At 43.8% G+C, this 26,201-nt stretch overlaps 1 protein-coding gene across 1 annotated transcript in view; it reads left to right on the top strand.

Annotated features, from left to right (window-relative positions):
• Positions 1 to 26,201, top strand: part of SLC15A1 (solute carrier family 15 member 1) — a 90,257-nt gene that overhangs the window by 26,744 nt on the left and 37,312 nt on the right. Inside the window, exons 8-15 of the mRNA XM_073664195.1 lie at positions 11,049 to 11,132; positions 12,449 to 12,531; positions 16,948 to 17,034; positions 20,198 to 20,287; positions 20,616 to 20,660; positions 21,472 to 21,504; positions 21,605 to 21,693; positions 23,253 to 23,334. Of these exons, the coding sequence (XP_073520296.1) occupies positions 11,049 to 11,132; positions 12,449 to 12,531; positions 16,948 to 17,034; positions 20,198 to 20,287; positions 20,616 to 20,660; positions 21,472 to 21,504; positions 21,605 to 21,693; positions 23,253 to 23,334 (593 nt within the window). The remainder of the gene's footprint in view (positions 1 to 11,048; positions 11,133 to 12,448; positions 12,532 to 16,947; positions 17,035 to 20,197; positions 20,288 to 20,615; positions 20,661 to 21,471; positions 21,505 to 21,604; positions 21,694 to 23,252; positions 23,335 to 26,201) is intronic.

Here is a 26,201-nt window from a genome sequence, read left to right as displayed (position 1 = left end):
ACCCCTACCCTTCTTCGTTTTTTCTTTTCTATTTTTATTTTGGTGATCATGGTCGTAGTTGGGGAGTCCTGGTACAGCCAGCAGAAAAAGGACACTCTTATTGGAATATGTATAACCAAAGGCATTGACCCCCTCGGCAAAAGCAGAGAACAAATGATTGCTGAACTGTTACAAGAGGCTGCAGAGCCCGTCCGACAGCAGAGCCCTGATGAGGGGGCGGCCAGCCAAGGCCCGGATGGCGCTGCTGCAGGGGTCCAACCTGTGATTGCCAGCCATACCCGCAACCAGGGTAGTGTGGACCCCCACCTGCAGATGGCCTTGGAGGAGCTCGCTGCAGACGATCGTGATGGACGACTGCAGCTGATCCTGAAATTCCGAGAGACTGCTGAGCGACAAGCTGACCGAGAGGCTGCTGAGCAACAAGCTGACCGACAACACCAGCTGGAGCTAGCCCGGATTCAGAAGGAGTCGCCCTCTGCGCAGACCCGTGAGTCCAACAGTGCCAACTACTTTAAACCTCGTCCTGAGCACTTCCCTGTGATGGAAAAGGATGGGGACTTGGACACATTTCTGCGAGGCTTTGAAAAGGCCTGCAGGCAGTATCAGCTGCCCACCGACCAATGGGCAAGATATTTAACTCCAGGGCTCCAAGGAAAAGCCTTGGAGGTGTTCGCTTCCCTCCCTCGAGAACAAGATGGAGACTATGAGGCCGTCAAGCAGGCCCTGATAGAAAAGTACCAGCTGACTCCGGAGGTTTACCGGAAAAAGTTCAGAGCCCTCCAACGTGGACCACATGACACTTACAGCGATGTGGTAGACGGGCTCAGAACCAACTTTGAGCAGTGGATCCAAGGACTGTCAGCGACCACTTTTGAGCAGCTAAAGGATCTGATGGTGAAAGACCAGTTCCTGCATCTGTGTCCGACTGAGGTACGGCAGTTCGTGATGGATCGGGAGCCACCAGATGCCATTAAAGCAGCGCAGATCGCAGACACCTACGAGGCCAACCGGAGACCAGAGGTGCGGAAGCCGGTCGTCGCCAGCTGGAAAGGGGGTAAGCCATCAACCACCATCCCTGCCCCTGCCAGCCGACCTTCCGGAGGCCTTTCCCGTTACCAAGGCCCTGCCTGCATCTGATGCCCGCAGGTGTTATTCCTGCAACCAGACTGGTCATCTCAGCGCCACTTGCCCAGAAAAGCAGAGGAAGAACCCCCCATCCAAGGCCCCAGGGCCTAATGCCTCAGTTCTTTTGGTGGGTGGGCCGGTTGGGAGGGCCTGTGAAAACTTTCAGTCTGTCAGGGTGGGGGACACTCTCACTGTAGGCCTCAAGGACACTGGGGCCGAACGAACCCTCATCCGACCTGAACTGGTGTTCACTGAAGAGCTTATTCCGGGAAAGACCCTGACTGTCACCGGGATTGGGGGCGTCCGATGCCCCTTGCCCATGGCCCGGGTTTTTATTGATTGGGGTGCGGGGAGTGGGGTGAAGGAAGTGGGAGTATCCAAAAACCTACCTGCAAATGTTTTGTTGGGAACTGATTTGGGGAGGATGCTTGCTTATTATGTCCCTAACACCCCTCCCAGATCTGATACGGTTGGTAAGGTTAATGCTGATACTGTGAATGTCAATGCTTTACATGATGATGATGATGAAGTTGTATTGGAAGGTGCAGGAGAACTCAGCCATGTCACTCTGCGGGGTGATGTTGCTGAGGATCCCCTAGCAGGAGCAAAGGTCAGTGCCAAGGGTAATGGGGAGAGGCACGAGGACCATGAAGCAGGTGGTGCTGTGCCAGCGACCAGTGTCACAACAGAAGGTGACCTGGCTGATGGTAGCTGCCCCATACGTAGCACTGTGCCTGAGGTAATGGAGGATGATGGAGAAGTAGTTCTCATGGCCTCGCAGGCTAATGAGATGGTGTTATTCCCCGGGGAGACGGCCTATATAGCCGCTGTTACCCGCAGTCAGAGTGCCCAGAACGCAAGTAACGCCCTGCCTTCTGGACCCTCCTCGGACAAAGGAATAACTGGATCATGTATGGACCCAAAGCCGGTCCCAGAGGGTCCCAGTGAGGACGTGGCCTTAACCTCACTTCTGGCTTCCTCCAGCCAGGAGTTTCAGGCAGCTCTGCACTCAGATGCTAGCCTGGAGACGTTAAGGAGCCTTGCTGAGAAACCCACCTCCGAGTCGGATAAGGAGAGGGTATTCTGGGACCAAGGGAGGTTGTACCGGGAGACAGTTCCCTGTACACCCCAACAGGAGTGGCTGAGGGAAAGACAGCTGGTCGTCCCCTACCAATTCAGGGATGAGTTGTTGCGGATCGCCCATGAAATTCCACTCGCTGGACACTTGGGGGTCAGCAAAACCAAGGCCCGGCTGTCTCATCACTTTTATTGGCCCAAAATGAGGACAGATGTGGTGAACTACTGTCGCTCCTGTACCATGTGTCAAAGAGTGGGAAAGTCAGGGCCGGCCCCTAAAGCCCCCCTGATCTCTTTGCCAGTGATAGAGGAGCCTTTCCAGAGGATTGCTGTGGACATTGTGGGACCACTGGCCATGCCCAGCAGCTCTGGAAAACGTTTCATCCTTACCGTGGTAGACTATGCTACCCGATATCCGGAGGCAGTAGCCCTGTCCTCAATTAGGGCGGATAAGGTGGCGGACGCCCTCTTGGCCATCTTTTCGCGAGTATGATTTCCCAGGGAGATGCTTACCGACCAGGGGACTCAGTTCATGTCACGCTTAATGGAGGCTCTATGTAAGAAAATGCAGGTGCAGCATTTGGTATCGAGCGCGTATCACCCACAGACTAATGGTTTGTGTGAGCGATTCAACGGTACCCTCAAACAGATGTTAAAAATGCTGGTTGAAACCCAGGGTCGCGACTGGGAGCGTTACCTCCCACACCTGCTATTTGCTTACAGAGAGGTTCCACAGGCCTCGACGGGGTTCTCCCCCTATGAGCTCCTGTATGGCAGGCGTGTCCGAGGACCCCTTGGGTTGATAAGGGAATTCTGGGAAGAAGAGCCGAGCTCCCCAGGAGTGTCCATCGTGGAGTATGTCATGCGCTTCTGTGACAAGATGCAGACCTTGATGCAGTTGGTGCATGACAACATGGCGCAAGCCCAGGCTGACCAGAAGCATTGGTACAACCAGAACGCCCGAGAATGGACCTACCAGGTGGGTCAGAAGGTGTGGGTGCTGGTCCCCGTACCAAAGGACAAGCTTCAGGCGGCCTGGGAAGGCCCGTACGTCATTCACCAACAGCTCAACCCGGTCACCTACGTGATCACACTTGACCACGAGCGGGGTAGGCAGAAGGCGTTTCACGTTAATATGATGAAGGCTCATCAAGAACGTGGACCCTGCGTCCTACCGGTCTGCAACCTGCCCGAGGATGGGGAGGATGACCCCTCTTGGACATGCTCGCCCAAGCGAAGGCCAGCGGGTCCCTAGAGGATCTAGAGCTAAGCGACTTGCTATCCGCAGACCAGAGGTCTCAGATGCAAGCAGTGCTGAAACCCTTCCAAGCAGTGTTCACCAACCTGCCTGGCAGGACTGAAGTGGCGGTCCATGAAGTGGACACCGGGAATCATGCCCCACTCCGGCGGACAGCCTATCGAATCTCCGACGAGGTGCAGCATGTCATGAGCCAGGAGGTCGAAGAGATGCTGCAGTTGGGGGTGATTAAGCGGTCCAAGAGCGCGTGGGCCTCACCTGTAGTCCTGGTGCCAAAGAAGGACCGGACCACCCGGTTCTGTGTGGACTACAGGGGGCTCAACGCTATCACAGCCTCTGATGCACAACCAATGCCACGCATTGAGGAGCTGCTGGAGCGGTTAGCCAGTGCGAGCTATCTCTCCATTATGGATTTGAGTCGGGGATATTGGCAGATTCCCTTGAGCCCCGGGGCCCAGGAGAAGTCCGCTTTTATCACCCCCTTCGGATTGTATGAATCCACGGTCATGCCCTTCGTCATGAAAAATGCCCCTGCCACGTTCCAGCGAATGGTCAACCACCTGCTCCAGGGACTGGAGAGGTACGCAGTGGCGTACCTGGATGACATTGCCATCTTCAGTCCCACCTGGGAGGATCACCTCGAGCATCTGCAGCAGGTGCTCGGGCGCATTCACCAGGCGGGCTTGACCATCAAGCCGGGAAAGTGCCAGATGAGCATGAACGAGGTCCACTAACTGGGGCACCGGGTAGGTGGGGGTACTCTGAAGCCAGAGCCTGGAAAGGTGGACGCTATCGTGTCCTGGCCCACCCCCAGGACCAAGAAGCAGGTGCAGTCCTTCTTGGGCACCGCAGGGTACTATAGATGCTTTGTACAGGACTATAGTAGCCTTGCGAAGCCCTTGACAGACCTCACCAGGAAGAGCCTACCCCATTTCGTCAAATGGACAGATGAATGCAAGGTGGCCTTTAGGGCGTTGAAGACTGCCTTGAGCAGATCCCCTGTGCTAAAGGCGGTCGACGGCACGCGGCCACTCTTAGTACAGACCGACGCCAGTGAGTTTGGCCTCGGTGCTGTACTCAGCCAGGTCAACTCGGGGAACCAAGAACACCCCGTGTTGTACCTAAGCCGGAAACTGCTGCTGAGGGAAGTGGCCTATTCCACCATAGAGAAGGAGTGCCTGGCCATTGTATGGGCCCTCAACCGCTTACAGCCTTACTTGTACGGGCGCCCCTTCACTGTCATGACTGACCACAACCCCCTGAGTTGGCTGCACACCATGTCCGCTGCCAATGGAAGGTTGTTACGCTGGAGCCTCATGCTCCAGCAGTACGACTTTACCGTTCAACACCGCAAAGGCAGCGAGCATGGCAATGCCGATGGGTTGTCCCGGCGAGGGGAGTCTCCAGACATACGCTTGGAGGAGTACCAGAAGGGCCTACCTCCATAGCGCAGTCTAAAAGGGGGAGGTGTCAGGCAAAAGGTATTTCTGCCTGAGATTTTAAAAATGAGAGATGTTTTAAAAAAGAAAACCCCCACCCCCTATCCGTTTGTAAGAAGACATAGAACTGCAGTGCTGGCCCCCACTCTAAGAATTTTTATTAGCGTCGTAAACCCTCAGTGTAGCGCAGCTTCTAGCTCAAAGTAGATTATTCTCTCCAAAATTCCCATTGTTTAAAGGCTTGTACAGTTAATGTAGAATTTAATAACGCACAGGTCTGACAGAAACATCGGGACCACTTTTTTGGAATGATCACCTTTTTCCCATTACAATAGTATAACTTGCATAACTGAGGAATGACCGGGAACTGAGATAATGAATTCTGAGCTTCTGAGCGTCATAGCAATTTCATATTTGATATCTATCTTCATGAATATTGGTGACGGTCAAGATGATGTCTCCCTCTTGGATGTGGGACCCCCCCACACCAAGATATGAAATCTGAAGGATTTTTTAGGTCTTCTGCAGCTGGGTGGGCTCGCAAAACCGAGCCCCCTTGTGAGGTAAATAATGGGTGTCTCCCAGAGTTTTGGCTGCTTGCTAAAAACCAGATCGGCCATTTTTCAAGTCATTCCAACCAGGGACGTCGACGCATGCACAACACGCTGCGTGGAGGAATCAAATCTAATTTACGGGGAGCCGTCCCCCCCACAGAATCTGAGACCATCACTACGTGGCACAGGTTTTGCTATTACTTATCCCTTTTATTTTAATAACTGTTTTATGCATACATGTAAATTGTCTCCTTTATAATATCTTGTATATATTTTGTAAACACTGCCCCCCTTTGGGAGTAAATCATAATTATTTACCAGTTTCGTCTTCTTGTCCTTTGTCGAGCAAACACGTTCCTCACCCGCTATTTCACGTTACCTACCAGGTACCCGATCCACCTGTTAAGCGATCGGTGGTGGCAGTATACCAGTATTTATGTGATATTGTGGTTTGAGGGTGGCTGGTCGGAGGTATATATACGTTCCTGGAAGGAACTGGTGGTATATATACGTCCTGTCACATCATGTGCCGCAATAGTCGATATAAACTAGAGCAGCTGCACCCGTGCTTATCCTCGGTCAATACCGGGTTTGACCAGCAGGATAAGGGGGCGCCAGAGAGCTGCAAGGTCGGACCCAAGAGTGGGTGTCGTTTTCCTGACAGCAACATTATGGCTGATCTCTGTACAGCACTACTGAATATGTTGTTGTTACATACACAACAGGAATAAAGTGAATAAATACAGTAAATATCCACAATACAATGTACAAGACTACAACCTTACATATGATAGTATAAGCATGAACGAGAATACAAAGACAAGCAATTTTGACTAAAGAAAAGAGGACTCCATCCACCCAGCTATATGATGGTTCAGGGCAGGAGCTATACACACTGCTCAAAAAAATAAATGGAACACTTAAACAACAGAATATAACTCCAAGTAAATCAAACTTCTGTGAAATCAAACTGTCCACTTAGGAAGCAACACTGATTGACAATCAATTTAACATGCTGTTGTGCAAATGGAATAGACAATAGATGGAAATTATTGGCTATTATCAAGACACACTCAATAAAGGAGTGGTTCTGCAGGTGGGGACCACAGACCACATCTCAGTACCAATGATTTCTGGCTGATGTTTTGGTCACTTTTGAATGTTGGTTGTGCTTTCACACTCGTGGTATTATGAGACGGACTCTACAACCCACAGAAGTTGCTCAGGTAGTGCAACTCATCCAGGATGGCACATCAATGCAAGCTGTGGCAAGAAGGTTTGCTGTGTCTGTCAGTGTAGTGTCCAGTGGCTGAAGGTGCTACCAGGAGACAGGCCAGTAAACCAGAATATGTGGAGGGGGCCGTAGGAGGGCAACAACCCAGCAGCAGGACCGCTACCTCTGCGTTTGTGCAAGGAGGAACAGGAGGAGTACTGCCAGAGCCCTGTAAAATGATTCCCAGACCACAAATGTGCATGTGTCTGCACAAACGGTTAGAAACCGACTCCATGGGGGTGGTAAGAGGGCCTGACATCCACAGATGGGGGTTGTGCTCACAGCCCAACACCGTGCAGGACGCTTGGCATTTGCCACAGAACACCAGGATTGGCAAAGTCGCCACTGGCGTCCTGTGCTCTTCACAGATGAAAGCAGGTTCACACTGAGCATATGTGACAGACGTGACAGAGTCTGGAGACGCCGTGGAGAGCGATCTGCTGCCTGAAACATCCTTCAGCATGACCGGTTTGGAAGTGGGTCAGTAATGGTGTGGGGTGGCATTTCTTTGGAGGGTCGCACAGCCCGCCATGTGCTCGCCAGAGGTAGGCTGACTGCCATTAGGTACAGAGATGAGATCCTCAGACCCCTTGTGAGACCATATGCTGGTGGGGTTGGCCCTGGGTTCCTCCTAATGCAGGACAATGCCAGACCTCATGTGGCTGGAGTGTGTCAGCAGTTCCTGCAAGATGAAGGCATTGAATCTATGGACTGGCCCGCCCGTTCCCCAAACCTGAATCCGATTGAGCACATCTGGGACATCATGTCTCGCTCCATCCACCAACGTCCAGTTGCACCACAGACTGTCCAGGAGTTGGCGGACGCTTTAGTCCAGGTCTGGGAAGAGATCCCACAGAAGACCATCTGCAACCTCATCAGGAGCATGCCCAGGCGTTGTAGGGAGGTCATACAGGCACGTGGAGGCCACACACAATGCTGAGCCTCATTTTGACTTGTTTTAAGGACATTACATCAAAGTTGGATCAGCCTGTAGTGTGTTTTTCCATTTTAATTTTGGGGGTGACTCCAAATGCAGGCCTCTATTGGTTAATAAATTTGATTTCCATTGATGATTTTTGTGTAATTTTGTTGTCAGCACATTCAACTTTATACGGAACGAAGTATTCAATGAGAATATTTAATTCATACAGATCTAGGATGTGTTATTTGAGTGTTCCCTTTATTTTTTTAGCAGTATATACAGTGCTGGCCAAAAGTATTGGCACCCCTGCAATTCTGTCAAATAATACTCAGTTTCTTCCTGAAAATGATTGCAATCACAAATTCTTTAGTATTATTCTCTTCATTTAATTTGTCTTCAATGAAAAAAACACAAAAAGAATTGTCCTAAAGCCAAATTGGATATAATTCCACACCAAACCTAAAAAAGGGGGTGGACAAAAGTATTGGCACCCTTTGAAAAATCATGTGATGCTTCTCTAATTCGTGTAATTAACAGCACCTGTAACTTACCTGTGGCACCTAACAGGTGTTGGCAATAACTAAATCACACTTGCAGCCAGTTAACATGGATTAAAGTTGACTCAACCTCTGTCTTGTGTCCTTGTGTGTACCACATTGAGCATGGAGAAAAGAAAGAAGACCAAAGAACTGTCTGAGGACTTGAGAAACCAAATTGTGAGGAAGCATGAGCAATCTCAAGGCTACAAGTCCATCTCCAAAGACCTGAATGTTCCTGTGTCTTCCGTGCGCAGTGTCATCAAGAAGTTTAAAGCCCATGGCACTGTGGCTAACCTCCCTAGATGTGGACGGAAAAGAAAAATTGACGAGAGATTTCAACGCAAGATTGTGCGGATGGTGGATAAAGAACCTCGACTAACATCCAAACAAGTTCAAGCTGCCCTGCAGTCCGAGGGTATAACAGTGTCAACCCGTACTATCTGTCGGTGTCTGAATGAAAAGGGACTGTATGGTAGGATACCCAGGAAGACCCCACTTCTTACCCCGAGACATAAAAAAGCCAGGCTGGAGTTTGCCAAAACTTACCTGAGAAAGCCTAAAACGTTTTGGAAGAATGTTCTCTGGTCAGATGAGACAAAAGTAGAGCTTTTTGGGAAAAAGCATCATCATAGAGTGTACAGGAAAAAAAAAAGAGGCATTCAAAGAAAAGAACACGGTCCCTACTGTCAAACATGGTGGAGACTCCCTGATGTTTTGGGGTTGCTTTGCTGCCTCTGGCACTGGACTGCTTGACCGTGTGCATGGCATTATGAAGTCTGAAGACTACCAACAAATTTTGCAGCATAATGTAGGGCCCAGTGTGAGAAAGCTGGGTCTCCCTCAGAGGTCATGGGTCTTCCAGCAAGACAATGACCCAAAACATACTTCCAAAAGCACTATAAAATGGTTTGAGAGAAAGCACTGGAGACTTCTAAGGTGGCCAGCAATGAGTCCAGACCTAAATCCCATAGAACATCTGTGGAGAGATCTCAAAATGGCAGTTTGGAGAAGGCACCCTTCAAATATCAGGGACCTGGAGCAGTTTGCCAAAGAAGAATGGTCTACAATTCCAGCAGAGCATTGTAAGAAACTCATTGATGGTTACCGGAAGCGGTTGTTTGCAGTTATTTTGGCTAAAGGTTGTGCAACCAAGTATTAGGCTGAGGGTGCCAATATTTTTGCCCTTTTTTGGAGTTTTGTGTGAAATGATCAATGATTTGATTTTTGCTTCATTCTCTTTTGTGTTTTTTCCTTGCAAGCAAATTAAATGAAGAGAATAATACCAAAGAATTTGTGATTGCAATCATTTTCAGGAAGAAACTGAGTATTATCTGACAGAATTGCAGGGGTGCCAATACTTTTGGCCAGCACTGTATATATATATATATATATATATATATATATATATATATATATATATATATATACAGTACTGACTAAAAGTTTGGACACACCTCATAAAAAGATTTTTCTGTATTTTCTTGACTACGAAAATTGTACATTTACACTGAAGGCATCAAAACTATGAATTAACACATGTGGAATTATATAGTTAACAAAAAAGTGTGAAGCAACTGAAAATATGTCTTATATTCTAGGTTCTTCAAAGTAGCCACCTTTTGCTTTGATGACTGCTTTGCATACTCTTGGCATTCTCTTGATGAGCTTCAAGAGGTAGTCACCGGAAATGCTCTTCCAACAATCTTGAAGGAGTTCCCAGAGATGCTTAGCACTTGTTGGCCCTTTTGCCTTCACTCTGTGGTCCAGCTCACCCCAAACCATTGGGTTCAGGTCTGGTGACTGTGGAGGCCAGGTCATCTGACGTAGCACCCCATCACTTTCCTTCTTGGTCAATAGTGTGGAGGAGTACATAGAGACTAGCCTGGCTGCTGGTCACATTAGACCTTCTAAGTTGCCTGTGGCAGTCGGGTTGTTCTTTGTTATAAAAAAAGGACGGCTGTTTACGTCCATGTCTGGATTTTCGTAAAATTAATAAGATTACCGTACGCAATTCCTACCCATTGCCGTTAATTCCTGACTTGTTTAACCAGTTAGTGGGAGCCAAGTGGTTCTCAAAAATTGATCTCCGAGGGGCATACAATTTGTTACGTGTGAAGGAGGGTGATGAATGGAAAACTGCTTTTAACACTCTGGTAGGTCATTTTGAGAATCTGGTGATGCCCTTCGGTCTTACCAATGCACCTGCATTTTTTCAGAACCTTATTAATGACATCCTGAGACCTTTAATTGGTAAGAATGTGGTTGTGTATTTGGATGACATTTTGATTTATTCACCAGATTTAGAGTCCCATTGGCAGAGTGTACGTGAAGTTTTGCAGTTATTGAGTGATAATACAATCACTGTTGAGCTCTGTATAACCCGACACACACTACTGATTGGCTGCTTTCTGTGGACACTGTACATTGAGAGAAAACTTCTAATCATTGGTGGGGTGGGGTTATACAGTGCAGTTGACTAGGAGGCACGATACACCTAGTCCAGTAATGATAATATCCTGGCAATAAAACACTGAATTTATTGAAACAGCAACACACAGCCTAGTAAGTGACACACCATTGGAATCAGGGTCTCTGCCCCTACATCATACTGCTCTCAGATTACATAGCATAAACTTGCTGACAGATTCCCTTTAAAAGTCAAATAAGTTTCTATATTTTAAATCTTGACCTCTATAGGTTGTTCTACATTGTAATTTAGAGAAACAGCTTCCATTAAGCCTGAAAATATCTATCAATATGCTGTTTGAAGCACGTAACATTTCATGGCAGATATATTTTATTATAAGTAATATGAGTAAGCGAACATGAAGATCATTGACATTTCTTATTGTCATTTTCAGGTCAGGAATGTGGTATTCACACTCAGCAAAAGTGCTATCCTCTGGCCTTTGGTGTGCCTGCTGCTCTAATGGTGGTTGCTCTAGGTAAGTTTATTGAAATCATTGATACTGTATATATGGATGGATGCTAACAGGCACGCCCAGTAGATAGGTCATAACAGTTACATGCTATGAAGGTCTAACCTGAAAACAAGAAATCCCACACTTTGAAATATTTTTTTAAATGCCACACTACACCTCAGTTTAAAGACGACCTGTCACTTGGTCTAAAACGACTACTTTTTGCTTTTATTTTATTCTAATTGCTCCTGTAAGTATTCAGTATTTTCTTCCATTTTTAAATCGGCCATACGGTTCCAGAGATGTGGGCCCTTTATTTCTCTGGGGTTCTCTGGGGAGCAGTTTTTAGCGGCTCTGCATTATTACTCTGTGATCCATGCTCTTTTGGTAAAGACTATAAAAATTTGCACTAAATAAAAAGGCTCATATCACTGGAGCCGTATGGAGGATCTAAAAAAAAAAAAAGGAACACGCAAGGTAGGAGAGTAGCGGAATAAAGTAGAAGCAAAAACTGTCCCCTTTTGACCTGGTGACACATCCTCTTTAACTGCATTAGGTGAGAACTTAAGGCCCCGTCACACTTAGCGACGCTACAGCGATCCCGACAATGATACGACCTGTCAGTGATCGTTGCTGCGTCGCTATGTGATCGCTGGTGAGCTGTCAAACAGACAGGCTCACCAACGATCAGGGGAGCAGCGACATCGTGGAAAGAATCTTTCCACGATGTCCTGCTCCTGGTTACCAGCCTGCTGAAGCAGGAGCAGGCTGGTAACCATGGTAAACATTGGGTTACTAGGGGCACACGCGCACCTAGTAACCCGCTGTTTATCATGGTTACGAGCCTGCTACGGTGAGCGGGAGGTTACCACTCACCGTAGCAGAGTGGTAACCATGATAAACAGCGGGTTACTAAGTGCGCGTGTGCCCCTAGTAACCCACTGTTTATCATGGTTACCAGCCTGATCGCTGCTCCCGCTGGTCACACACGGCGATGTGTGCTGACCAGCAGGAGGGCAAAGACCAAAAAATGGTCCAGGACACATTGCAGCGATCAGCGACCTCACAGCAGGGGCCTGATCGCTGCAAAGTGTCACACATAGCGACATCGCAGGTGAGGTCACTGTTGCGTCACCAAAGCCTTGACTCAGCAGCGATCTCGCTAGCTATCTCGCTATGTGAGACGGGGGCTTTAGGCAATAAAATACTGGAGAACATTTCTTAGTGTTCATAAGAATTATTGGTCCCCACCGAAGAATACTCATTGGTAATACTCATCATGTCATGCAATGTAGATATTTTGATGGTAACTTTATCTTTCTCTCCTAAATTTCCCACAGTTGTATTTATCGTTGGGAGTCGAATGTACAAAAAAGTGTCTCCCCAGGGTAACATTATTGTTCAGGTTTTCAAATGCATCACGGTTAGTAAAATAGAGATATTATTGTAAATGCCCTTTTATTAACATTTTCCTCTGAATCTTGTTTTGAACAAATAAAATACAATAACATATACAATAACATAAAATTTGATGCATAGTATTACTCAATATTAATAGCAAACTTTGATATTGTACCACATAATAAGATGGGAACCTTTTTTAACCCTTGCAGCCTGTTAACTAAAACTTGATTTTCCCATGTAGTTATTAGACATTCAAACAATTTAATAATTTATTGTTTTGATGTCATATGTGAATGATATGTCTTGTACTAAGTATTCGCCAAGTTACCATATATTTAAAATAAAAAAAAACATAATAGTATGTCAACAACATGTGACCTATTCTGGAGAAACAGGTTTATTTTTCTGCAGTTCACAAAGGGAAAAATAGCTTAAAAATGCAATGAAGACATAAACAAAGCTATTTCATCACGTCTGTTACATTTACTCATTATATCCACATGCATTATTGTTACCTATAATAGTTACTCAGATTTTTTGCTTTGATTTTCAATAACATAAAGGGGTTTCCCCCGGACAAAGTACATTTTAATTAATAGATCTTGGAATAATAATAAGTTTCACAATTGGATGTTGTTTCAGTGCTGAGATAATCTTATAAATGTGCCCCTGCTGTGTACTGTGTACTGTGTAAAGGCTGTGTCCATCCATGCAGAGCTGCTCCAGTTCATGGTCAGCACATACTACAGCTCCTAGGCAGGGGATGGGGGGGGGGTATAGGTCACATATGATAAGTGAGTATATAGATGACACAGCAGGGGCTCGTAACTGGGATAACTCATTTCCCTGCCTGACATAATACATTTCCCTGTCTGTTTTATTAGGAGTAGTGTTGAGCATTCCGATACTGAAATATCGGGTATCGACCGATATTCGCGGTATCGGAGTTCCGATACTTTTAGAATATCGAATACCGGAATCGGAAGTTCCCATAGTGCCTGCGCTCTGCAGTGTCTCTGAAGGATGACAAGCTGGATGGCAGCGCTCAGCTTACTGTACTTGTCATTTAGTGTTAAAGGATTTATTTAAAAAAATAATAGTGTTTTCATGCACCGTCTCTTTAAAAAAGCCGGCCTGCAATTCAGCATCAGTACCCGACAATTTAGAATAGAAAGAATAGAGCATCACACATAGATTAGATACATAGAAACATGTCAGTCACATATATAAGAAGTACAGTGAAAGTGTTGATTACTGTACTTGTCATTTAGTGTTAAAATAAAGGATTTATTAAAAAAAAAAAAATTGGCGTGGGGTTCCCTGTAATTTTAGTCTCTAGCGGAGGTTAAGCAGACGGCTGGGGCAGATGTTTGAAGCCTGGGAAGGGGGTAATACCCACGGAGCTTCCCAGGCTACTAATATCAGCCCCCAGCTGAATACCTAGCCTTTACTAGCTATTAAAATGGGGGACCCCAAAAAAAATGACGTGGGGTCCCCCCTATTTTAATAGCTAGCAAAGGCTAGGCAGACAGCTGGGGGCTGATATTAATAGCCCAGGAAGGGTGCCATGAATATTGGCCCCTCCCAGGCTAGAAACACCAACCGTCAGCCGCCCCAGAAATGGCGCATCCATAGGATGCGCCAATTCTGCCACTTAGCCTCGCTCTTCCCACAGCCCTGTAGCGGTGGCAGTGGGGTAATAGGGTTGGGGTTGATGTCAGCTTATAATGGCAGCTGACATCAAGCCCAGGTTAGTAATGGAGAGGCATCTATAAGACACCCCCATTACTAACCCCATAGTCAACGTTAAAAAAAACCGACAAACACCCAGAATGAAGTCCTTTAATTGAAATAAACACACATTTCTTTAATGTTCTAAATTAAACCATACTTACCGTCACACCCATTCCAGCTGAAGCCAACGATCTCCTGCAATAAAAGTAAAATAATAAACCAACATCATCCTTACCTTTCCATGGTTCCCACGACGGCTCCAGCTCTGCTACATTCACATGACAGGCTGGATCGCAGCCGAAAGCTGCCATCCAGCTTGCCATGCCGCAGACACTGAGAAGCGCAGGCATGCTTGCGCTCCTCAAGTGTCTCGCTGTGACGGCATAAAGATGAGCCGGGGTCATGTCCAATGAACTCAGCTCACCTCATGCACGTCACTGACAGCGTGGGAAAATTCTCCTGCGCTTGCAGTAAGCGTGAGAGAATCTTCCTGCTCAAGCGCTGAGCGCAGGAGAATTTTCCCACGCTGTCAGTGACGTGCATGAGGTGAGCTCGTGTCCAATGAACTCAGCTCACCTCATGCACATCACTGACAGCGTGGGAGAATTCTCCTGCGCTCAGCGCTTGAGCAGGAGAATTCTCCCACGCTGGGATGGCATTGAGATGACAGGCTGGATCGCAGCTGAACGCTGCCATACAGCTTGTCATCCTTCAGAGACACTGCAGAGCGCAGACTTTATTCTGGGTGTTTGTGGGTTTTTTTAACCTTAACTATGGGGTTAGTAATGGGGGTGTCTTATAGACGCCTCTCCATTACTAACCTGGGCTTGATGTCAGCTGGCATTATAAGCTGACATCAACCCCAGCCCTATTACCCCACTGCCACCGCTACAGGGCAGTGGGAAAAGTGAGGCTCAGTGCCAGAATTGGCGCATCCTATGGATGCGCCATTTCTGGGGCGGCTGACGGCTAGTGTTTCTAGCCTGGGAGGGGGCCAATATTCATGGCACCCTTCCTGGGCTATTAACATCAGCCCCCAGCTGTCTGCCTAGCCTTTGCTAGCTATTAAAATAGGAGGGACCCCACGTCATTTTTTTGGGGTCCCCCATTTTAATAGCTAGTAAAGGCTAGGCATTCAGCTGGGGGCTGATATTAGTAGCCTGGGAAGCCCCGTGGGTATTACCCCCTTCCCAGGCTTCAAACATCTGCCCCAGCTGTCTGCTTAACCTCCGCTAGAGACTAAAATTATGGGGAACATCACGCCAATTTTTTTTTAAATAAATCCTTTATTTTAACACTAAATGACAAGTACAGTAATCAACACTATCACTGTACTTCTTATATATGTGTCTGACATGTTTCTATCTATCAAATCTATGTGTGATTCTCTATTCTTTCTATTCTAAATTGTCGGGTACCGGTGTATGCTGCTGCTGAATTGCCGGCCGGCTTTTTTAAAGAGACTGTGCATGAAAACACTGTTATTTTTTTAAATAAATCCTTTAACACTAAATGACAAGTACAGTAAGCAACACTGTCACTGTACTTCTTATATATGTGACTGACATGTTTCTATCTATCTAATCTATGTGTGATGCTCTGTTCTTTCTGTTCTAAATTGTCGGGTACCGGTGTATGCCGCTGCTGAATTGCCGACTTTTCATGTAATACATTCTAGATTATTCTTAGTTGTTTTCCTTCATGTAGAATTAACCTACAAGGAAAGAAAGGGTTTATTTTCATTCCGATATTGGTGTCCCATTGACTTGCATTGGTTTCCCTTATCGGAATCGGCGACATCCGATATTTTTTGGGTATCGGTCCGATCCAATCCGATCCGATATTTCCCGATATCGGAAGGTATCGCTCAACACTAATTATGAGACTATTCCTACCATGTCAGAAGTCCTGTGAGCTCATCATAAATCAAGTCAGTGACATATAAGCTCAGCGGCTGCTACAGCTCCTACTTCACTGACTTGATTTATGATGACCTCAGGGGGTTGGAGAAGCTGCAGAAACATTCACTCCTGTGTTACCTCAGGCAGGAAAATGTGTTACTTCAGAGAGTAGCAGCTGAGAGCCCGTTTTTTCCTCTGTATACTCACTTATCATATTTGACTTATGCTTGTCCATCTGACAAGGAGCTGTGGCATATGCAGACCATGTACTGGACACAGCCATTACACAGTACATAGCAGGGGCAGATTTATAAGATTATCACAGCACAGAAACATTTTTTCAACTTTCAACACATCCAATTATGGAACTTACTGTATTATTATTCTATTGATTAAAATGGACTTTATTTGTGAGACAACCCTTTAAAAAAAAAGCTGTTTAGGAAATAGCTAAACAAACATAGAATGATCACTTTTTATTACACTTTTTAGAAGGTAAAATTAACAAAAAAAAACATCTATTCTGAATTTAAAAAAAACATTTAGTATAACTGACATGTTAACTGTATTCTGAGGGTTTATATGAAACCTTTCACGTCATTTTTTAATATTAAACTGCCCCAATGTCTTGCTAGTGATGCAATGTGCATCACTAACATTGTCTTCTCCTCCCAGCAAAACTTCCCACTATTTATCTAAACACTTTTTATCTTTAAATATTTTCCTTTAAGTTTTTTTTTTATGTTTTACTACTTTTACAAGAAAAAATAAATCACTTATTTTATATATTCTGTTTACAGTTTGCTCTCAGTAACAGATACAAAAATCGCAGTAAATCAATTCCTAAGAGAGACCATTGGATGGACTGGGCGAAAGAAAAGTATGATGTAAGAAACAAATTGGCTATTATTGCAATAGAACATATATGATATTAATTGTATCAATGTATGACTGTGAATGTTAACCCCTTAAGCCCCGGAGCATTTTTCGTTTTTGCATTTTCGTTTTTGCTCCCCTTGTTCCCAGAGCCATAGCGTTTTTATTTTTTGGTCAATATGGCCATGTGAGGGCTTATTTTTTGCGGGACGAGTTGTACTTTTCAACGCCATTACTAGTTTTATCATATCCTGTACGGGAAAACAGGAAAAAAATTCCAAGTGCGGTAAAATTGCAAAAAAAGTGCAATACCCCAGTTGTTTTTTATTTATTTTTTTTACCATGTTCACTGAATGCTAAAACTGACCTGCCCTTCTTATTCTACAGGTCATTACGAGTTCATAGACACCAAACATGTATAGGTTCTTTTATATTTAAGTGGTGAAAAAAAATTCCAAAATTTGGTAAAAAAAATAAATAAAAAAATAGCGCCATTTTCTAAGACCCGTAGCGTCTCCATTTTTCGTGATCTGGGGCTGGTTGATGGCTTATTTTTTGCGTGCCAGGCTGACGTTTTTATTGATAACATTTGGGGTAGATCCGATGTTTTGATCGCCCGTTATTGCATTTTATTGCAATTTTGCGGCGACCAAAAAACGTAATTCTGGCGTTTAGAATTTTTTTCTCGCTACGCCGTTTACCGATCGGAATAATTCTTTTTTTATTTTGATAGATCGGGCGATTCTGAACGCGGCGATACCAAATATGTGTATGTGGGGTTTTTTTTTATATATTTTATTTTGAATGGGGCGAAAGGGGGGTGATTTAAACTTTTATATTTTTTTATTTTTTTTTATATTTTTAAAAACTTTTTTTTTTACTTTTTGCATGCTTCTATAGTCTCCATAGGAGACTAGAAGCAGCAACTGTCCGATCGCCTCTGCTACATACAGGGGACCAGCAGATCCCCTGCATGCAGCAGAAATGGTCCTGTGCTATGAGCGCCGACCACTAGGTGGCGCTCATAGCGACAAGATCATGACAACCACAGGCGTCTGCTGCAGACCCTGGGTTGTCATGCACGCCCATCGGCGACCCGCGATCACGTGACGGGGTCGCCGGTGGGCGGGGCTTATGACACGCTACCCGGAAGCGCGCGTTAAATGCTGCTGTCGGAGATTGACAGCAGCATTTAACTGGTTAACAGCCGCGGGTGGATCGCGATTCCACCCGCGGCTGTTGCGGGCACATGTCAGCTATAAGAATCAGCTGACATGTGCTCGGTTCAGTGAGGGCTCAGCGCCGGAGCCCTCACTGAACCGGCGGTACGCAGATATGCGTACTAATACGTCCCCGGTAAGTTTAAAGTGTAGCCATCTTTTTAATTTTTATATCATAAATCAAAAGTACACATGAAAATAAGAAACTTTGTAATATATTTTATCAAAGAAATCGGCTTCTTTCTCTGCCAGAATTGATGAGTCATTATCAAAATTTTCAATTGTAAGGTAAAATCTGTATTCAGTGAAGACAGACTTTCCCATCACTGAGATTGGAGATGGCAGCTGCTGCTGATGAGATTCTATGTAGATAGGAGGGGGAGGAGCTAGAAACAGAGCTCTTCCCTCCTCTCCCTTCCATCTACATAGAATCGTATCAGTAGCAGCTGCCATCTCCAATCTCAGTGATGGGAAAGTCTGGAAAAGTAAAAAGAACGGCATTTCCACAGGTAAAATAAAAGCACTATTTTATTTCTTTATGCCATAATACCTGACATATAAAGATAAAAAACTGACACGTTTCAGGCAGAGAAAGAAGTAGATTTTTCTAATAAGATATACAGTATTACACAGTTACTTATTTTCATATGTACTATTGATTTATGAAATAAAAGTTAAAATGACGGTTACACTTTAAGGCTAGGGTCCCAAGTAGCATACACCCTGCACCAATTTAGTGCTTGAGACACGGCATGGAGGAAGCTCTGTCATGAAAGTCACAGCAACTTTCAAATGTACTATTGGAAAATGATTGAAAATGTTAACACAAACTACATAGCCATTAATATGAATTGAATATTATGATGGGCACATATAGTGCCCCCCTATGTAGGACCCTACCCTTGATCCATTCCCAGACCTAAATATTCATTGATTGATGTGACCCACAAACGTCCAATTGAAAAATGATTGATATTTTGAAGAATAGGTAAAATAGGTATTCGTTCTAATTGGGGGCGGATGTGCAGTAGCCGGCCGCATCCACCATACAACTGTGTAGTTCTGCAACTGATGATATCCAGCTTCCGGCACCAGGAATAGCTGATCGGTGAGGGTATCAGGTGTTGCACACCACCAATCTAATAATGATGACCTATCTTAAGGATAGGAAGTCAATATAAAAGTAGTGACCAACCCATTTAAACATTGGTCGTATGCTTTTCATTATATAGATGTTATATACCACTGCATATGCCACAAACTGTGTTCAACCTGTTAAGAATTGATTTATCCAAAGCATAAAGCTTCCCAAAGAAATCTGGTTGACATTGTTACAAGTTTTTACAATAATTACAGTGCATACACAATAAAAAATGCCTTCTGGCATTTTTCTAACCAGTTCGCACTATATGTTTTTTTCTGCAAACTGCCCTTTTTCCACTATGTTTTTTATGTTTTTGCATCTCTTGGTGGAAATGATTGGTTCCCTACAAGCCAACTCTGATAGAGTTGAATCACTCTCCAGCATATCCTCGCCAATCTTATGGTTGAGTCCATAGGATCATGTCTGAAAAACAATATGAAACATATCTCTTTGTTTACCTTCTCTTTTTCTCAATGAGAAGTTTCTATACCAATTTTTAGCTTCATCATAAGCTTGTTTTATAACTTCTAATGGGTAACCAGAACTAATCAGCCTATCGTTTAGTTCCTGTGACACCACTAATGGGAGCTCACCACGTCTAAAATTATACAGCTACCACTGAAGTTGAAAGAGTTGACATAAAGGCTCACCTTCTGGGTTAGTTCTGACGTAAAGCGGTGCCTACATTGGCAATGTCAGTTGTTAGTGCCACTCTATCACTGTAACAGACATTAAAAGATATCATCCTTTACATTTTTAAGATTTTTATATTATAATTATATTATGTAACTTATTTCTTTTCTTTATTAGGATCTTCTTATTGCCCAAGTTAAGATGGTTCTTAAGGTCCTATTTCTTTATATTCCTCTGCCAATGTTCTGGGCTCTTTTTGACCAACAGGTAAATTGTAGAACTGAATATAATCAGTTAAAACGTCATATTTAATTGCTAAAGTAGTTCTTGTGTAACGGTTTATGTGTTCTTTGTAAGACAGAAAAGTCAGGCACAGTGACAATTGCACAGAGGTTATATCTGGAATCAGCTAGGCCCTTTTTCGTGAAAGGGGATCAGCTATAGTACATGATCCAGCAGATGTACCCATGTGATACTGTGTCTGGAAAATAAAAGACCCTATATCTAATCTTATACAACCCCTGTAAGCAGTGTCAGTGTGTTAGAAGGTGCAGTAAACAAATACTTATTGCATTTATCATCAATTTTATTAAAGGGTTCAAGATGGACTCTGCAAGCCACCACTATGGATGGAAATTTTGTAAGTAATTTAGAAATGCCTATAATTTAAGTCTGCATTTATGACCTTAACAATGAGAGTAATAATAAAAGATTCCCATGTCTACTAAATGTAGCAACTATGACTGCTGTTGAAGGTGTAAATTGGACTGAAACAAATCCAGACTGCATATATGATCACACTAGATAGAAATATCAATTAAATAAAGATCTTCACAAATTCTATGACACCACATTAATGCCACTCCTTGACTCACTTTGATTAAACCCTATCTGGTATAACTTTTAAATTGACACTGAATCTAGAAATTAATTATAATAATTTGTTAGTCTATTATTCCGCTGGATTTTCTGCATGTTCTGTAAATTCAAATTTTTAAATAATACCGTAGTGAACACAAAGGTTAATTTTCTGATCAGTTCCATTTTTGGCAGAAGAATGACTGGGGTTTGTCTTAGTAAAGGATTAGAATTACCCACTATGTCCTACAGCAGAGAAGACAGAGGTGGGAGGCAACTGCTCCAGCCAGTTATCTCACAGCCAGACATAAGAGAGTGAAGTGGAGATTCCTTTATACATTTCGCAGTTTTAACTGATACATATAACAAAAGATCAAAGGAGTGAAAGGAGAAAATGCTAGAATATTCTTTTTTTCTTTGTCCATTTTCTATCTTCTTTAAAAGGACTCTCTGATCCCTTAGAGCATGGATGAGGCAGAAAATCAAATGAATTTCCAGTTTGGCATTAATAAAATTATACTGCTTTGGGAGCGACAAATACGTGAATTGCAATTACTAACAGTACTATAATATATATAACATTTCTTTTTCAGGGAGCAATTCAGATTCAGCCAGATCAAATGCAGGTAAGAGAACAATATTTTTACATCACAATAAATCGTTAATGCTTTTTTTTTTCTGTCGAAAATTCCTAATAATTCCTAATAATTATGTTTTTTATTGTAGACCGTGAATCCAATATTAATTATTGTTCTTGTGCCATTGATGGACATCGTAGTATATCCCCTGATTAAGAAATGCAAGCTAGATTTCTCGTAAGTACGACAACTGTAAACTACAAGTCTGCATTAAAGGGAACCTGTCAGCAAGTTTTTGCTATGCAATCTGACAGCACATGATGTAGGGACATAGAGCCTGATTCCAGCTATGTGTCACTTAGTTTACGGCTTGGAGCATTTATGATAAAATCACAGGATTTCACTGCTGTAGTTCTAGCAGAGCTCAGTTGTTGAGCTGTGTATAAACCGCCCATACCACAGCTTTCTGTGTACATTGTATAGTGACAGAGAGCTGCTAATCAGTGCAGGGGGTGTGGTTGGACCAGGAGGCATGAGGCACCTAGTCTTCTAGTGATAATCTCCTGCTGATAAAACACTGATTGTATTGAAACAGAAAAACACAGCCCAATAAGTGACACATTGCTGGAATCAGGCTCTCAGTCCCCACATCATGCTACATCTCAGATTACATAGCAAAAACTTGCCGGAAGATTCCCCTTAATAACATGAATACTACCATTGTTATTTTATTGCTTCAAAGAATCTTAGAAAACTAAGGAACTTTATGCTTAGAAAAAAATCTACTCTTTTATGTATACAGCCTTTATGGAGGCCTATACACTTCTGTGACTACAGGCTATAGAATTTGTGCGTAGCTGTTAATACACTCATGTGTTACTAATCTCCCTGATAACCATTAGTTCATACTAAACACAGGGTTTGTTTGCAGCCATAGAGATACATAGGTGTTCATATGACCTGCATATACAACATATTAAGATATTTTAAACCCTTACTGTTCAATGTCATAAATGTGTCTTACGTAAAAGCTCCATAGTCTAAAGGTAGGTCAGGATGGTCATGCGGACACTGTGCTAACACTATTAGCGGCGCAATCCCAGCTAAGATTGACAGCTGGCTCCAGCTATAAATTCCAGGATATGAGAAATTTCTGATTCTGGATGTTTAACCTACTAGATGCTGAGTTCATTGCCAAAATCTGTATCTAAAGAGGTTACCAGATAAAGGGGCATTTTTTATGGAGTTCATGGGTCATCATGGCTCTAAAAAATGAATGAATAAATGTAATTCATAACTTTATTTTACTCTGTTGCTCAAAAAACAACATATTCTTTAAAAATCAAGTCATCTTACAATGTCTTTAACCCCTTCAGTGTGAATATACAATTTTCAAAGTCATGAAAATACAGAAAAATCTTTAAATGAGAAGGTGTGTCCAAACTTTTGGTCTGTACTGTATGACGTATAGGTACGTCATGGGTCACCTCCCCGTTTGATGCTGGCTCCGGCGATGAGCCCGCATCTTTTCCGGCACATGTCAATCCTCACACGGCCATATTGACGGAAAAATAAAAAGTTATGGCTCTGGGAAGAAGGGGAGCAAAAAACAAAAACCCAAGGTGATAAAAGGGTTAATAAACTCATCATCCGTGCGGGTTTTCTGGGAAACAGTGGCTGAAGTGACTATTCCTATTATGGCAGTGCTACCACCTAGGTAGAAGCATAATGTATCAAAAATTCATCTTTCAATGTTCTGTATACTGCTCCATAAAATGTTCATATTGCATCTGCAGACCTCTGAAGAGGATAACCGTAGGCATGTTCCTGGCTGCCATGGCATTTGTTGTTGCTGCTATTGTACAGACAGAAATTGATGTAAGTAACAGTCCTTATTATCATGAAATCTCTACCATCATACAAATGATAACAGGATAGATGTCCAGTTCCATGTCTTGGGATGTCCAAGTGTGCAAAATCCAGGGAAAATGTAATAACCTACAAAGTACACCTTGCTCACTTGTTATACCTCCTCCACTTCAGCGCTAATGCTTTGCTGGTCCACCGCCAGTCTTTGCTCACATGCCAGTGGCGATGGTATGTCGTAAATTGGCACTGCAAGGATCTGAGATTGTAGGTTTTAATAATCACCTAGGCAGGTTAATCGATGCAACAATATTTTATTCCTCACATCCATGGTAATACAGCAATTCCAGGTAAATATCCAAAATACAATTGTCTCAGTCCACAAGATCCCCTTCTTGGGACGGTAGTTCCATTGCCTTTGTGCCAGTATAGTCTGTAGTCACAGTCCCAGATCCTCCAGACGACAGGTAAAACGATGGAAGCACAAGTATCCAGTAGCAACAATCCTTTAAGAAAGTTTAAATCCAAACGACAGATCCCACAACTGTAGCTTGTTTATCTAGTCCAGTCGATAACTGATCTCCCGCACTCCATAGGCCATGCATCCATCCATCCTTCCAGGTCCTCAGTCTCGATGCTATTCCTTCGATGACATTCCACCAACTCCCCACTAAATATGTGGCTTATTTTCTCCTTCACTGGGATCAGCCCCCTGAATGGGCAGGACTGCTCTCACCCTTCCCCCCCAGAGCTAAGTGTACATTAGTGGAGGTATTTTCTCAGGTTGAACTCATCAACTGGGTCTGCATGTGAGACTCCCTGTGGTGACGGCTCCATGGCATCTTCTTTCAACACTCACACAATGGTCCTAGACGCTTTTTAAACAATGGCTTAAGGCTCCTGAGATACTGCTGAGATTACTGGAATGCTGGACACTTAACAAGTAAAATGAATGTACATAAACTGACGAGCAAGCAGAACAATAAAACACAGCAAAATCTCTAATAAAACACAATAATAATATCGACGGAAATGGAGCTCCGTGATGGAAAAGTCTCAAAGTCTTTAGTAAGTGGGCTGCTCCTCACAGGCACAATCATTTGCAATCACTTAAAAGGGAAAAAATATTAGATTTTTTTCTTATTACAGTCTCTGCTATCAGTTGTCTTGTGCAGCACCTTTTATACAGTAATCTATTTCAGCTTGTTTATTTAAAAAAAAGATGTCTAAACTGTATCTTTTTTTACTGTTTAAATTTTTTTTTACTATACCATTGGCTTTTTGATTACCTCATGCTGAATAAATATGGTTGCTTCAGTTAAAATGTAGTACTATCAAATGAGTATATGAACATGTAGCATGATGCACGCATCTCCTTTTATGCCCTGGCGTGCTACATGAAAGTGTGGGTCCTGGCTGGGTGTTGACCGGTACTGAGGGCTTCACACCCAAGCAGGCTGCATGTAGCCGTGGTGTGGGCTGGCCAGGACCGTGTGTTTTACAGTTCAATGAGGGAGACTTCTGTTTCAACACAAACTCTTTACTGGGTGGCAACTTGGTAAAGGTTATATAGAAGGGATAGTGGGTACAAAGTCCCATGGACATTTCCTTTGCAGTATAAAGCATTTTTCACTTTAAATGTCCTTCCTCTGCAGTTCTACTCCAGGTCTAGTGAGGCACACTGTTTCGTCCAACTTCACCACAACCCAACTTTAAAGCTACAGTCTCTCTACTTGCTCTCCAGTTCCACGTCCTATTTCTTCCACTACTGGTGCCCTGGAACCCTTGCACTAGGGGTCCCCACTAGTCTGTTGCACTCAGTCCTGCCTAGGTCTGCTAGCTTCTTACCTTCTGCACTACAAGCTTTGGGATTCGTGACTCGGAGTCCTATCCAAGGACACCTCCACGAAAGGCTACTCTGTCTCATAAGTCACTTGAATTCAGGATCGTACTATCCCTCATCCTTAGTCTCCACTCGCTTACAGTCACCCTTCTATGCTGCTCTGCTCTCTTTACTCTCCAAACCCTATCTAATTAACTAAAAGGAACTCTGTCACTTTTCATAACACTAATTCCCTCCCACTATGGGCTAGTCCAAAACGTTAACTCTATCTTACCCTAATGTCATTACCTATGCTACAGTCTACTATCTATCCCTATGCTACCTATCCTATAATGTACATTACTTATTTTACATTAAACACTACAACACAATTCACTTGACACGATGTATGCAAAGATGCATAACATAATACACATTACGTAATTGGTGTCTTTTGGGGTAGGAAAACTGCAGCACAGTCCACCATCCTTACAAACTGGAAGGATCTGCCATAGGAAGAGATGCTTATTGTCAGTGGTTCTGTGTCCTGGTTTATGGAGCAGGTCCTTCTACGATGTGTTGTTCAAACAACCCTTAAAATATAAAGTAATATATAGCTACTACTCAGTAATTCATTTTTATTAGTTTAGGCATTGCTTCTTTGACATTTTATACAGCTAATTGTATATTCTCGCTCTGTGGTTAATGATTAAGAAACATTCTCCAGCAATACCAGGAAATTATCTTGAGCTATTGATACAAGCTTGATCAGGGTCGGACTGGGGTGCCTAGGGCCCACCAGGGGAACTGACTCTAGGGGCCCACACTACAGCCCACCATAAACGGTTTTATTACTTGTTATGCTTGTCTATAATGCACTATAGTTACATGTTTGGCTGCGCTGTGGAGCACTGAGCGGCAGGACTTTGTTCGAACAGTCATTCCGTACTGCCAGAGTCCCTTTAATGGTAACTTGTCACCTTGAAAAACGCTATTTATCTGCAGGTAAATAGGGTTTAAAGCCTGGTTAGACGGCTTAATGGAAAAGCGTTGGCTA

Source organism: Phyllobates terribilis, unplaced genomic scaffold, assembly GCF_046119375.1.
Source record: "Phyllobates terribilis strain yellow unplaced genomic scaffold, ASM4611937v1 Scaffold_2__4_contigs__length_985480577, whole genome shotgun sequence".
Classification (NCBI taxonomy): domain Eukaryota; kingdom Metazoa; phylum Chordata; class Amphibia; order Anura; family Dendrobatidae; genus Phyllobates; species Phyllobates terribilis.
The sequence above is the reverse complement of the archived record's forward strand: the minus strand, read 5'-3'. Positions and strand labels throughout refer to the sequence as shown.